At 43.9% G+C, this 15,031-nt stretch overlaps 2 protein-coding genes across 5 annotated transcripts; one reads left to right on the forward strand and one right to left on the reverse strand.

Annotated features, from left to right (window-relative positions):
* Positions 1–733: 733 nt before the first annotated feature.
* On the reverse strand, positions 734–5,338 carry THG1L (tRNA-histidine guanylyltransferase 1 like). 3 transcript variants are annotated; one of them, XM_069029157.1, is made up of 6 exons: positions 5,146–5,338; positions 4,173–4,349; positions 3,566–3,735; positions 2,770–2,858; positions 2,052–2,159; positions 734–1,488 (listed from the first exon to the last, which is right to left on the reverse strand). In XM_069029157.1, the coding sequence occupies exons 1-6, from the start codon at positions 5,328–5,330 to the stop codon at positions 1,324–1,326; spliced, it is 894 nt and encodes a 297-aa protein (XP_068885258.1). In that variant the 5' UTR covers positions 5,331–5,338; the 3' UTR covers positions 734–1,323. The 3 variants fall into 3 exon arrangements, with proteins under 3 accessions (XP_068885258.1, XP_068885260.1, XP_068885259.1); XM_069029159.1 differs by lacking the exon at positions 5,146–5,338 and having other exon boundaries at positions 3,566–3,640; positions 4,173–4,340; XM_069029158.1 differs by lacking the exon at positions 5,146–5,338 and having other exon boundaries at positions 3,566–3,731; positions 4,173–4,261.
* A 302-nt stretch (positions 5,339–5,640) lies between these two features.
* SOX30 (SRY-box transcription factor 30) lies at positions 5,641–13,184 on the forward strand. Of its 2 annotated transcripts, XM_069028770.1 has the most exons (6): positions 5,641–6,077; positions 6,162–6,330; positions 7,521–7,760; positions 9,043–9,216; positions 10,370–10,847; positions 12,777–13,184. In XM_069028770.1, the coding sequence occupies exons 1-6, from the start codon at positions 5,724–5,726 to the stop codon at positions 13,144–13,146; spliced, it is 1,785 nt and encodes a 594-aa protein (XP_068884871.1). In that variant the 5' UTR covers positions 5,641–5,723; the 3' UTR covers positions 13,147–13,184. The 2 variants fall into 2 exon arrangements, with proteins under 2 accessions (XP_068884871.1, XP_068884870.1); XM_069028769.1 differs by having other exon boundaries at positions 5,641–6,330.
* The last annotated feature ends 1,847 nt before the right edge of the window (positions 13,185–15,031 follow it).

Raw genomic sequence — 15,031 nt, forward strand, 5'->3', positions numbered from 1 at the left:
ACATTGCCTTAAATGTTTAAGTTCTTCCGCAGGAAGGGGAAACATAGGCTGGTAAGAGAATTTACAGGAATCTAACTCAGTAGTGTGACCTTCATCAGTCATATCTGATCCTTTCTATTTTTATGGCCAGTCCCAACTGCTATCTCTTCACAAGCAACAACTGGCCCAGTTACTTTTCTGGGACCATGTTTTTGAAACCAGCTTGGTTAGAAGCAGTAATAGCCTTATCAATGCCCATCATTAAAGCTCTATTTCTACATTGAAACAGGTTATTTCCCTCAAATTCCACTTACACTGGGACAAGCCCCTATCCATTAGCAGAAATATTTCTGCTTGGAGAGGTTGATTTTGACAAAGGGTCTTAACTGACAGTTGGACTGGAACAGAACTGTGCATTGACCAGGCAACACACACTCCTCCCTTCCTTCTGACAAACATGGACTGCCAGCACTGCTCTGTCTGTGTCATTCCCAGGGAGATCAGAAAACAGCAGCACAAATTGTTGGCTCTCTCTTTGCAGGCACCTGGGATGTTGTGCTGTGTTGCCACCTGTCACTCCTGAACAGGAGGAGACAGGTGAATTCTCAGGCCATGGAATATGAGAAAAGATGTCTATCCATGTCCTAACAGAATTCCAGTCTGTACAGTATCTTTATTATTAACTTCATTGTTTGGAACTTTCACCACTTAGTACAAGTCCCAGGAATAAGAAAGGCCACATAATAAAACACAGTGAAGATACTATTATTTTTATTTTTTAGAAGTATACAAATCCTGTACATCTGACAAAAACTTTTAAAATCAACCATAGAAAACTGCTGGGCTACTCAATTTCCTTTCAGCCATCAGGCAGCAGAACAGTTTGTCACTCATCTGACTAAACACACCAGCCTTGAATTTTAATACCAAGTCCCAATAGAAGTATTCTGGTCCATCTCAGTTGAAAACAAAAACAAAAAAAAATTTCTGTTCAAGTATGCAAGCTTTTTTATAATTCAGCTGTTCAATAAAATAATGCTAATAGAAATACTGGAAATTTCTGTGTACTTTTTTTACAAATACACGTGTACAAGGCAGAACAGTCTTAATTCATCATGAGTTCTTAACACTCAAAATAAAGCGTGATTTTAGCTTTCCATATGGGCATATCCTTGCATGTCAGACAGCACCAGTGGCTTCTTTTTAGAAGCAACAGTGCTAAACTCAGTGTAGTTGCTGAAGAGGGTTACAGGTCAAACTCTGCCAGCCACCATTCGTATTCCTCACTTGCCAACAACACAAGCAGAGCAAAATGTGAACTACCAGTTATATTCATCAGAGATATCAACTATCCTCAGCCAGAATCTCGGGATATTCCTCCCAGAACTGGTCCCCAATGATGTCACAGTGCAGAGGAACAACTTTAGTCTTAGTCCGGGTCACTTCCACTTCCTTTTCTTCTTCTTCTTCCTTTGGCAGTTTTATTTTCTTAGTGATGACTTCATTAACCTGAAAATATAGGTGGCACATTAGCAGACATATAAAGCTCCAGAGGGGATTCAAGAATTCTAATAAAAAAAAAAACAAACTAATAAAAAAACACAGGACAGGAATTTCTCCCACTAAATCAATGACACAATCCTGGAATAATGAACATTTCCAAGTTACCTTAAAGCAGAAAAGGACTAAACAAACTATGAGCTGAGTTACCTTATTGAACAGAACTTTGTAATTCCTTTGCCATGGATATACTTGGGACCTCATCCTGGGAAGGGCCCCAGTGATACACACATTGTCATCTGCTGATACATGTTTCACCTCAGTGGTCATAATTTGTATTTACACCAGACTTCAGAGACTGGTTTTTATATTATGCTCATAGAAACAGATACCACAAAAACATCTCTAAAACATCTTACACATCATGATATGGCAAATATCGTTAATTTAAAATATATTTATTCCTAGACATACACTGGAGATACATGTGGTGCTTTAACAGTGCAGTCTGTCTGCCACAGTGTAACTATTTAAAACATGAGCACAAAGCAAGTGCCAATACGGGTTTTTACCTTCTGCCATATTAAGACAGTTCCTTTTCTATACATCAAAGGTTCATTGTTGTAGTTGATGTTGAACTCAGAAAATAAGATTTCATTCTTATCTCCAGCCAAAGTTCCCTGAGAGGAAAGGAAAAGAAAAATACTCTTAGAGAAAACAAACAAACTGTATCGCTAGGGTAGAGGAGGGGGGAATATTGGAAGCAAGACTGACATTTGTAAAGGTTTTTCACCTTAAAGTCAGAAGGTTTAATTGCTTCTCTCAACAGAGGAATTAATTCCAATTGCCAAATGAGTATTAAAACTGAGAGGGTTTTTATTATATTTTCAAGACAAAGACAAGACAATCAAGAGACTCCAGAAAAAAACAAATAATCTGCTAAAGTCTGCACAAGGAGATAAAACACAACAGAAGGGACTGGCAATCTACAGGACCTGAATTACGCCATTGCTCCTTGTGTGTTTGGATACTGGACATTTTATGGCATTTCTAAGATTTCTGAAATTGCTAATTAAGAACTTAAAACCCTGCTAATACTTGACCAAGAATACATTATTTGCTAATGGTATTAACATCTGTGCAGTTCAAGAAGTTGTTGAATCTACACTCACAAAATTATTACAGTAAGAACAGACAAGCCAGCCAGGGCTGCTGGGCAGGCAAGATACTTTGCAAGTCTTATGATTTAATTTTTAGCTATAAAAAACCATGACTTCAGCAGACTCTTACCCGGAGCCTCTCCTGGGCTTGCACTGGTGTCAAACCACTTCGCTGTACAAGCATCCAGAACACTGTATTATAAAGGTTATTAATATGGCCTAGAGAAAACATAGAAAGGAGTGTGAGGAAGATTATTTACCCAACCTGAGCGACTAGTTAGAAAACAATAGCTGGATTTCCAGAGCTGTATCCAAGAAACAGCCAAGAGTAATGGGGAATATCAGTTTCTAAAGAACGTATCATGTTTATAATCCGTTTTTAAGGTACTGCATATCGTGACTAGCAGACAGATTTCATTATAACTAAAAAGGGCAGAGCAGAGGCTGAAGGGTGTTATGTCTAATATAAATTATTTTCATTTGACAACAGGGACTAGGCACTGACAAAAGTCTAGAGATAAATCCAGAAAATCTACGTCTGTTCTAACATGGAATATTCAGCACTTTCAATTGCTACCTGCTGTGAATTTGAATATTCACATCTCTTCATTAAAGATTACCTTGGCTAAGCCAACTCTGAACAGCGTGATTAATTAATTAATTCTATTAGCAGTTCTAATATTTCCTGTGCTGAACTCACTCCCAGGATGCACCAAACGTAGCTGCAGCCTGAACACTCCAAATTTCAGCCAGTATTTCTGTAGCCATACAAAGCCTGGAACAATTGTAATATTATTGAAAACTACCACCCTACCTGCTGTTCTTTCACTGACAACTATATATACAAATACACTGGCAAAAAGGGCATTTTTGTTCAGAGGAAGTGAACTCAGTTGAACAAATCTCTGTTTTCTAGGAGCACTTACAATCTGCTTGCCTCCAACTGAGGTAGTCCTTCAAATTCTGGTTGCTGGGATACAACACAATTCGTCCATCAAATCCTGGTGGGTACAGAAGCTGCTGGTCCTTAAAATAATCCTTCCAATAGAACACGTAACTTGAGGAAAACTGGGAGACCACATGAGTCATGAACTTACTTGCAAACACAGAACAAGAGAAAAAAAGAAAGAAATACATGAGTGTGATTATGTATCTGTAGTTATCAGAGGTACCAGTAGTGATAATTCTGGTGGAGAGCAGCATTTCTTAAATAATGGCCAAACAGATGAGCAATGGCACAGAGTCTTTTGAAGAACAGAGGTACTGAGAATTGTAACATTTTCTTAAAAGAATGTCTGTTTATAATGTCTTGATTGTTTATATAGTAAGTTGTTTATACAACTTTTTAAAACTCTGTATTATTGAACATATTTTCCTGAAAGACCACATGTAAAGAATCCACATGAAAAACCTGAATTAACTGCAGTGTAAACACCAGCCCTCCTTCTAACCTCTGTGTGTAGGTAAAGGCAAATCTGAAGAACTACAGAGACGTTAAAAACAAGTTCTCTTCAGTATCAATGCAGCTGTTACCTTGCTCTTCTTTTAAACCACCTGCTCTTCTTTTTGAAAACAAAACTATATTCATCGCTCTGTCCATAAGCAATAGCAATATCCTCCAGTTCTTGCATCACTGTCTGGGCACACTTGGTCATCAGCTGCAGAGCACGGTCATCATTTGGCTTTTTGAATTCATGCTGCTCAGAAAACCTTCAAAGCAAAAATAATTGCATAAAAATCCCTTTAAAAGCTGCTAAAAATGCCAACCCATTCATTTTCCTCATATTTGCTTTATATGAATGTTGATTTCCAGTATCACATCAACACTGACAAAAGAATCTCCTCCAGGTATGAAAAGCAGTAACAAAAATCCTCACTATCCACTCTGGGTAACCCATTCTCTTTCCCGCCAGTATCTGACCCTAACCAGTCTTTCAAAGCAGTTGGTTTATGTATTTTAATTGGAAATGGATAACAAGTACCACTTTCTGTAAACTCCCTTTCTCACAGGGTGTCTTTAATACTCAGTCCAATAAGGACAACACTATCAATAAACTTATCAAAACTTAAGAGCTTTACCAAAACCAGAGATCATATCCCAGCAAGAACCTGTGTCATCTACCAGCCAAGGGAACTGTACCCCATTTATCCCGAGGGAAGGTGAATGCCACACAGACACTGACTCCGAACACCAATACACATCCCTTTATAGCAGCTGCTGTCCCTCCCCAGCACACCCAAGGCACTGGGAACATTTCCCCACTGGCACCATTCCCTACCACCCGGCTCTGAAGCAGCCCGTGAAAACAAAATCCCAGTGGTAATTCCCTGCCCTGGAGAGGCCGAGTGAAGGTTCGCTGGGACCGGCGGGTACGAGGATCTCTAGCCCCGCACCCGCAGGACTCACACAGGCCGGGCAGGAACAGCCCAGCGCAACCAGGGCACCACCCACGACCTGCCCTGGAGCAGCGCTCCCAGCCCGCGCCCGCCCCGGCCCTGCCCTCACCGGTGGAAGTTGCGGCCGTCCAGCCGCACCACGATCCAGCAGTTGGGCAGCACCGTGTCGTCCGCCTCGAAGTCCCGCACGTACTCGAACTTGCTCTTGGCCATGGCGAGGCCGCGGCAGCCGCGCGGGGAGCGCGGAGCGCAGCCGGCAGCGATGGCCGCGGCCGCCCGGCGGCAGCGCAGCATGACCGGCGCGGAAGCGGAAAGAGCGGCGCCGAGCCCTTCTGGGCGGCCCGGAGCCGCGCTCGCTGGTGCCGGCGGAGGGCGGGCGGAGCTGGCGGGCGGAGCGCGGGGCGGCTCCGGCAGCGGTGCCCATGGCGGCCGCGGGGCGCGGGGCCGGGGCCGGGGGCCCGTGCGCGCCGGTCCGTGCGCGCCGAGCAACGAGCACGGGATGGGCGGCCGGGGCGGCCGCACCGGTGGGCGCGGGACGGGGGGACAGCGCGGCCGAGCCCGCGGGGCTGGGGCTCGGTGCGCGCTCCGCGGCTGGTGCGGGATGCGGGTGCGGTGCGCGCCGGCGGCGCGGGGCCGCGGGGAGCGTTGGCGCAACGGTGGCGGCGGCCGAGCAGCGGCAGCGGAGCGATGGAGCGCAGGGTCCGGCACTGCCGCTTCCGCGCCCGGGCGAGCCCCGCGTCGCCCCCCAGGCACAGGGAGGTCGTGGGCCCCCTCGGAGGGCTACGCGTCCAAGTGCAGGAGCATCCGAGCCGGCCCGGGCACAGCGAAGGAGCAGCGAAGAAGAGCAAGTGCATCTCGGCTCCGGCGGCGGTTGAGAAGGAGGCCCGGGGTGTCATCAGGAGAGAAAGGGACCATGAAGGGGGCAGCGGTGACCGCCAGAACGAGGAGAAGGTCCTGGAGCAAAGTGGGAATAAGGCCTGGAGAAGAGCTGCTGTCCAAACGGACCGACCCATCGTGGCCTTTGAGGCCCGCCCACTGAAGGTGGAGAAGAGCGATGCCCCGGCTGGATCCCTATGCGAGTTTGGAGACCCTCCTCAAGATCAGAATATCCCGGTCTTGTTTCAGTCCTTGCCTTCCAGGTCCCACGTACAGCTCCAAGGCCCTCTGCCCTCGCAGCTGGTGCCTGTGACTCCAGTGCCGGTAAAACAAGTGCCAGTTCAGTTGCAGCCTCTACTGCAGCGTCCAAAGATTGAAACACAAAACGTTCCCCTCACAGTCCTGCCCTCGGATTCAGGTATTATGGTCAGAGAGCTTGCAAGGTGACACACAGGTGACAGGTTATCAGGCAGGAGAACACAAGTGGAAAGGTCGTGTTTGAGAGCCATCCCTTTGCATAGGCTGGGTTTAGCATGACTCTCTTGCACAGCATAAGACACAAAAGCACGGGAGCACAGAGTTCTGTAGTGGTTTGTTACAGTCAATGCAGTTTTGTCACCTTGTGCCTTATCTGCATGAAACCCCTTAGGACAGCGTTCAGAATTACACTGAGTTGTGATTGCAGTTTTAAGGTCAGGAATGTGCTTGATTTTTAAAGCTACAAAGTACTCATACACCTCTCTGAGAAAATCTGGATGTTAAATGAAGAGTATTTTGAAACATCTGGATTAGAAGCCTTTTTTTTTTAATATCTAGACTTTCAAAATTAATTACTTCAGTAAGGTCTTAAAGAGTTTTCCCCTTTATGTGAAAAAGTTAATTTCTAAACCTTTTCCAGAGAGGAAATTGCTTGCTCAGGGATTAGTTTTAAGGGGCCTGGAGATTCATCATGTTGCCAACTCAATTAAAATGCAGCCGGTGTTTACAAAGAGCCAAAGCCAGGTATCATGTAACAGTCATTTGGGAACACAGGTTCCTCCAACAAAATGAGTGTCCAAATCCAAAAAATAAAAAAAAAGAAAAAAAAAACCACCCAACACAAAAAAACCCAAGCAGAAACCCAAAACAGTGACAACCTCACTTGAGAAGGCAGGGACTGCACAGGTGTGGGACTAAACAGCCCTAGCATCCTTAGTCCTAGTCCCTGCATCCTCAGGGCTTTGGATACATAGTTCTGGTGGTGATAACACATTTGCTGTGGTGTGGTCTGTGCTGTACAACGTTTACTTTATAAATTCCTAAGAAAACAAGCCAACTGAAATCCAAACTAGTGTGGTAGCAGTCCCTGTTCCTTTTTTTTTTTTTTTTTTTTTTAATTATACGTAACGAAAGCCAGGTAACTGATTCCTTGTGCAGTGACTCAGCAAAGGGCAGTGGAGGATACTCAGCTTTAATTATTTTGTAGGAGCTGCTCTCCAAATATGCTCTGAGTTTTATCTGTTCCAAAGCTCCAGTGGTGCTGTTGCCAAACATCCTCTGGATGTGATGTTGAGTGTGACCTGCTGTATTCCCTGGAAGATGATGATCTTTCCTTGCCTTGTTGCACAGGGATGCCGGACACTCCATTCAGCAAGACCAAAAGTGGCCGTGTGAAGCGTCCAATGAATGCATTCATGGTGTGGGCCCGGATCCACAGGGCTGCTGTGGCCAAAGCCAACCCAGGTGCCAACAATGCAGAGATCAGTGTTCAGCTCGGCCTGGAGTGGAGCAAACTCACTGAAGAGCAGAAGCAGCCGTATTACGAGGAAGCTAACAAAATAAAACTGAGGCACAGGGAGGAATTTCCTGGTAAACATCTTGTTTATTTACCTGAATGCTTTGGAAGTGCAGGGCTTTTTTGGAAAACCAATCTCTTGCATTATAGCATGTAATGGAGATAGAAAAAAAAATCACAAATATTACAAGCAATACACAATCCTTCTGTGTGCTTGAAACTGTATGAATTTTTTAAAGCAGTCAAAATGATGGTGCTTAGACCACCACAGCTACAGCAGTTCTTCTGAATGCTTTAGTAGTCTAATGGCCAGAGAGCGAGTTTGTTGTGAACATGGCCTGCTGCATCAGTTTCCTTGCTCCAGAAAGAGCTGCCCAGGTGGCCTGTGGTGACATATGCATCCATTCCTTAAAAGCAGGAAAGGGAAATGTCACAGGAAGCACAAACAGCATTGTATTCTGTGGGATTCTTCAACGTGTAGGCTTGAGGTTTCCAAATAATGGTGTGGAAAATGTTGTTTCTCAGCCTTTTGTCAAGTGTTAAAATTTGTACCCTTAACAAATTCATCTATCCAGAAGATAAAGGAGCATAAGTACTTTGAACACTTTTAAAAAGCTGTTGAGATACCAGGTGTTGTGATCCTTTCTCTCTCTGTTGTCATAATGCTGCTCGTTCATGGTCCTGTCTAATCTGTCATAAACAAGGAAAAGAGCATCACTCTCCCTCTCTCCTTGCATCTTTAAAAAAAAAAAAAATAAGGTGTTTAAGGTTGCATTAAGAGTTAACCCATGTAAGAAACCAAGCAGCTCAGTGTAAATTCATAATACATTTATTCATATGTCTATAAGTGTTTGGTTAATGTTGTCAGGCAAAGGCAAACGTACTCTCCCAAAATCTATGCAGGGTTCCTAGTGGGTTATAGTTTCTGTTACATCTTGTAACCTGCAGATGTATGTGAGACTTAAGGGGTTGAGGAAACAATGAGGAAAGATCCACATTTTGAATAGCAGTGGTTTTGTTCCACACTGAAAGCCCACAGTACCAGTGTCATGTTCTCCTTAATGTGCTTTCCTCAGCTGGGCCACATCACTCCCCACTCTTCAGTATTTCTTTGTCTCCCAAGCAGGCACTACTTGGTAACATCTCAACAATGCCCAAATATTTCTATTTCATTTCCATCTCCAGTAAAATTCCCCATTTCCAGCTCACCAAAACAAATGGAGCATTGCCATTCCCTACAGGAGCAGGTTTTGGACTTGTATTATCAAATCCTTCAGAATTACAGATAACAGCTTTAGATAAACAGTGAAACCATCGAAAATATTGGATGTCTGCTTTTTTTTTCATCTCTGACAGGTTGGGTTTATCAGCCGAACAAAAAGAAGTGTTCTCCACCACCTGGCTCGGCTGCATTTTCGGGCACTTCCCAGAGTACCATCACTACAAATCCAGCTGGCACCCTTCCCTTCTCATCACCTACTTACTCTTTTGTCAACTCCAACGTTAAGAACAGTATTGCACGTCCAGTCTGTGAGTTTTCTATAGTGAATTATTTAAAAAATTCAGAATTTACCTATTCCAGTAAGAGTTTGTATTTACGAGAGCTTGTAATGACAGGGCAAGGGGAAATGGCTTCAAACTGAGAGTAGGCTTAGAGTAGATATTGGGAGGAAACTTTGCTGTGAGGGTGGGGAGGCCCTGCCACTGGTTGCCCGGAGAAGCTGTGGCTACTACCCAACACTTCCGTGCTACTTAAGCTGTTAGGCTACAGCTGCTTCTTTCCCTTGTTTGGTCTCCACCTCACAGATACCCTGGAAGGATCTTTGTTTTTACAAGAACTCCACACTGGCAGTGAAATAGAGTGTAGTGTGAGAACCCTCAGTCCAGTGTAAGAGCTGATCTGCATATGCCTGAGAGAAAGAGCTCAGGCTCTGTCAGTGCATAGATAGTGGATTTCAACAGCAGACAGCTCAGATCCAGGCAATGGCATTTTCTTCTTTAAGCATCCTGACAAGGGCTGCTTTCTTTGCAATGAGACAAGAAAATGAAATGCCTGATTATGTTGTGTGGTAATACTTGGAGATATTAAAACAAAAGAACACTCAGCTTTGTTCTGGTGAAGTTCTGAGTTAGTGATGTTTGAAAACTTTTATGCAATGTGTTTTGAAACCTTTCCCTATAAAGGCAGCCCTGTTGACGAGGTGTGGTTTGAAAGTGTACATTGAAGTTGGTGCTCTGCAAAACATTTCAAAGTGAAATTGTCTAGTCGTACATTCACTGGTGAAATAAGGAACCATATTGGAGATCAGGGTGTTTTAGACTCCTCAGCACAAAGATTTGTTTTAAATTTGGCTCACTCCAACTCAGTAGACTTGTGAGGTCTTCTGAGCTGAAGGCACACTCCAACCCTTATGGGGCCTTAATAGGACAAGACATAGCCTCACCAGACCCATAGCCACAACTCATTAGCCACTTCCTTTTGCCCCTGGGTTTCTATGGAAGGAAGCTTTAATGTGTGGGCTCCAACCCATTTGTCAAAACACATTAGATGTATGACATGAGTTGCCAGGAAAGTTTGTGAAGAAATGTTCTGTGTCTGCTCAGAAATGCTGTGGTTTGCTCTGCTGCTGTTTATCAGAACTCTGTACTCATGTCTGATAAATGACTGTTTTGTTTCCCGAAGGTGAGTCTCCTGCCATCCGTCTGCCAGCTTCTTCCATTCAACACACTCGGCCCATGACCCTTTTCCAGACCACGGCTGCAAGCACCACATCAGTGGCTGTTGCAGTTCCAACTCTGTCCCTGCACCCTGTAGTTTCATCACAGCACTTTGCTGAACCTGCTCAGACAGAAGCTTTTGTATCACCTGGGCTCAATTTCTCCCTGAAGAGACCTGCACCCGTTTTCGCTGAGAGCTTCAGCAGCAGAAACCCAAGTAACATCAGCACCACTAGTGGCAGGTTTTCTGTCACTAACAGTGAGATCCCAGGGATTTCTGTTTTTCCTAGAGGCATAGCTCTTCCTCAAGCTACCCCTTTTATTCCCTCCCCTGCCTATGTGTCTGCTCCCATTGGACAACCAGCCAGTTTGTTTGGAGGAACTCCTCAGTATCCATTTTGCCACTCTTCCTTTATACCTGGACCTCGCTGTTGCCCCTCAAGGTAATGAAACCATTTCAATACCAGTAAGAAAAAATGCTGAAAGGCAGAGAGTCTTTTGACTTGCAGAAAGCAGATGGAGCTTTCAGAGGGAAAGGAGCTCTTACCTTCCTGTAGCTGCTGTGTGGTGGGACGCCCTGGCCTCAGCCTGCTCGTAATATGTGCCCAGTTACTGAAGGCTCCATAGAACTATTGCAGTAATTGGCACTCCTAAGGCCATGGAAAACACAAGTATCTTCTTTCCAGTTTATGGGTCTTAAGTGCAGTTGATTTAGGCAGAAGAGCGTTAGGTAGAGATAATGTAAATATATTTTGAAAATGGTCAGATAGAATTAAAGTAGGTCTGCCCTGGAGATGTCTCCTGGGTACACTATGATTGCCATAAGTGCTAATATTTCTGAAACCCAGCCTGGTGGGAGGTGCCTGCAGAATTCTTGTGTAAGTAGTAATTCCTAGTTCTTCCTTTTCAGTCTCTGAACAGTCAATCAGACATCCCCTAATAGAAGAATTTCCAAGCTAACACATGTAGTGTCCCGTAGGACATCTGCTGAGCTGAGCAAGCACAGAAAGCACCAGTGCCCTGGTGCAGGTGGGCAGCTCAAACACAAGACATCTGATGCTTATTCTTTATAGGGCATCACTTTTCTTTCATGACTGCGCAGTAGCAAACCTAACAAATTATTATGATTATTAGACTTGAAGTTTGCCTGTTTGTACACTGCTCATTCTCACTAGTAGCAACAACCAGTATGTTCCTTTAGCAGTAAGACCACCTGGTCTTTAATTAGGGCTAATGATGACCCATCAAACTCAGAAGAACTTCAGGAGCTGGTAAGTGCAATACAAGATGTTTCTGGTTTTGGGGTCCTTTAAAGAAACACAGGACACATATTCCCAAAATTGCTAAAAATGATCTTTGCTCAGCCCTTGGTGTCTGAAAGGAGACAGTTTTGTGAGGCCTCTGAGAGAGAAGAGTGTTCTTGCAGCATAAAAGATTGTTCTGATTTCACACATTAATGGACTTCTGAAGGCTGGCAGCTTTCTTAATGGCAGGGTCATTCTAATACAATGATTTATAAGTTGTCTGTTCTATAAACTCATTTCTTGCATACTGGAGTCATGATTTCTGAACTGAAAGTGCAGATGTATGCACTAAAGATTTAAATACTAGATTGGAATGATGAATAGTCCCATCAAAACATCAGTAGATATTGTATCAATGTCTTTACAATGTCTGCACTGTAGAGCTCGATTACTTCTTCACATATTTTGTTTTCTTCACAATGTAGTGAATTTCTCTAAAACACTGTAAGTTACAATCCCTGTGTCATTCTGCATCAGAATGAAAATTCAGGCATCTGCCACTGGAGGAATACGGTTCCATTTGACATAGTAACTTCCTGCAATTTACTATGTGGTTACTTTTTAAGAATTTATTACTGTCTGTTCTTTAAATATTAACATTGACAACCACATGTTGGGCACAAGAATTCTCTGTCCTGTTTGATAACAGTGTAACAGATGAAAGAGCTCACTAAAAATTATAAATAAGAGCTTTTTACCCCAGGTCTGTCACAAATTTTGGCATGCAGAAATTAGACAAGCTAACTTTTGATGCTTTGTTTTATTAATCTGAGTATGTTGATTAACTCACTGCATGCTGGTTTATGCATGGTATTATTTGATTGATAAATACATAATTGATAAATTATGTTTGTTCTCAGAGCAACCTTATGTGTATATGAGGTTGAAGAAATGCTTATGCACAGAAATGGAATCTGAATGACTCTTGTTATGGCCCTAGTGCTGAAATTAGGCATGGTTTTAAAGTTTGTATGTTTTAAAAAACAGGATAAGCTGAGTAGCATAGAACATCAGTGTCACTGTGCAGCCCCACATTTCTGAAAGCCAGCTTTGAATCTTTCCTTGCAGCACATTCCCACTCAGAGCTCCGTTTGCCTACGGGAATTTCTCCAGCTCAGTGCCTCAGTGCTTTGGCTTTTATGAAGAGAGGAACCAGAGGCAGGAGGTGATACTTTCCCCTCTGGATGAAGACTATCATTTCAGGCCATACTCAGAAGAGAGGCTGTGTGAGAACCAGCACATCTGTGGGAGCCCCGAAATTGTGTCCAGTCAGAGCATCTGCAGTGAGGAGCGAGTTCTGAGCCCCCTGCCACAGCTGGACGTGGAAGTGGTAGAGGAGGTTTTGCCATCCCCCCCATCTACTCCCTCCAGCACTTACATTGTCAATGTAACTGACAGTGATGAGGAAGAGGAAGTAAAGTTTTTTCAAGTATTGTAATTTTTAAAACATATTATAATCCAGAGAAGTATTATACAATGGGAAATAAATGTTTTCCTCAACACCACCTTTTCAGTCAGTGTGTTCAATGGGAAACCCAGCTAGCTTTAGTAAGTTGCACAGGTCATTTTGAAGAGTCTGATGAGCTGTTTGGATAAGAGGAAAGTCTTATAAATAGTAGAAAATGCCTTTTCCTTTCTAAATTCTCACTGAAAGCTGATCTGGCCTGCAGGAATGCATGTGGCCAAATGTACTAATTCCTCCACAAGTCTGTTTTGGGGTATAAAACAGCTGTTTGTGGGATCGTTCTCTAGATCTAACTTCCCTCTTCTCCCATCTTTTTTTTTATACCCTGTGGCATAAGACATCAGACATGATTCAATGCACCAGAATCTAGAATGGTACGCAACTGTTCTGTTAAATTCTGCTAAGCCCAGAGGAAGAGAGGACTGGTTTAACACATCCTGTACATGCTAACGGGAAGCTACATGTAAGTGTGATCCCTTCTTCCCTCCCAGCTAGAGCTGATGTCCTGGACTGGTTGTTAGGGATCTGTGTCTGCAGGTCTGTGTCACTGGAGCCAGCCCTCAGCTGAGCTCTCTTGAAGGCTCTCCTGTCTTGTCTACAACAGAAGTGAAAGTTACACAAACAACCCACTCAAACCTGGTTTCCTCTGCATCATCCCTCAGCACGTCTGGCAGCCCTGTAACTGGGAAAATGTGATAGAAGAGGTTTTTAGTTCCCCTTTCTAGGTCGTTTTCAGCTCACCTACAAACTTCTCCTAAATACAGATTCCTGAAGTGCCAAGTATCTGTGCTGTTGCTTTCCTCTGGCAGTGTGAAGTGGCCAGTCTAGGCCAGCACAGGCATGGCCAGTCCCTTGGTGACTGTGTGCCCTCCTGCAAGCCTTCATGGCAGTGCAGAAGGTAATTGGGACGTGAGGGACATGTTCTACTTGCTTAGAATTATTTTCTTCCTTACTGTTTACCTTAATCTAAACTAAAAAGCAGCTTACATCCTTCTCAGCTTGAAAAACAGGTGCAGATTTTCTGCACAAAGTTTGTTTTCTACCTGCTGCTGTAAAAGTCTAAAGACATGCGGTGCCTCCCTGCATCACTGCCTGTGGCTATCCATTTACAGAGACAACTTTCCTCTCCAAAATTACTGGACAGTTTTATGGATTGGATGTTATTAAAAGCCCTTGTGCTGTTATACCTGTTTCCCTTCTCTTACAAGAATGAACTACTTCAGTATAATCACTGTTGTGTTGGAGAAGTTTGCAGACAGCACAGAGAGGATTTTAGCATTTCACATGTGGAAATAGAGTTAAAAAGATGGGTCAGCACATACAATCTCCTTCAAGTTCACTTGTCTGCAGGAATGAAGCAGAAGTCATAGCAGAAAGTGGTAGCAGTGACCCACCCTTTAAAAGAAGCACAGGGAGTGCTTTGATACCCTTTTGCTATCGGCACATCGGGACCAGCCCTTGTCTAGCTCCTGATCATCTTACAGCACTTCTCCCTCTTTGGCAGGACAGCTGCTCAGGGCCCTTCCAAATATCCCTGCTGCCCTACATGGGTGGTGGAAAACCAAAGCTAAACAGAATATTCTGGGTCAGCTGAAGCTGCTCTCAAGTGTTAGGACTCAGGATAAAGGAGTTGGTTCTTAAATCTCCAGTTTCCCTCACGGATTCACAGCCTCCCTCCTTTGATCATTTTGAATGATCTGAACAAGAGGAATGTTCTGTAAAATGGGAGATTTCACATTCTGCTCAAGTCAGCCAAATTTATAACATTTCTCTCATCAGTGGGAGTGTCTGTAATGCAGAGGTTAGGCAGGACTGTCTTCTCCCTTCTCCTGCTAAGACTTTGATTCTGGCTAACGTT

The sequence above is a fragment of the Aphelocoma coerulescens genome, chromosome 13 (genome assembly GCF_041296385.1).
Source record: "Aphelocoma coerulescens isolate FSJ_1873_10779 chromosome 13, UR_Acoe_1.0, whole genome shotgun sequence".
Classification (NCBI taxonomy): Eukaryota; Metazoa; Chordata; class Aves; order Passeriformes; family Corvidae; genus Aphelocoma; species Aphelocoma coerulescens.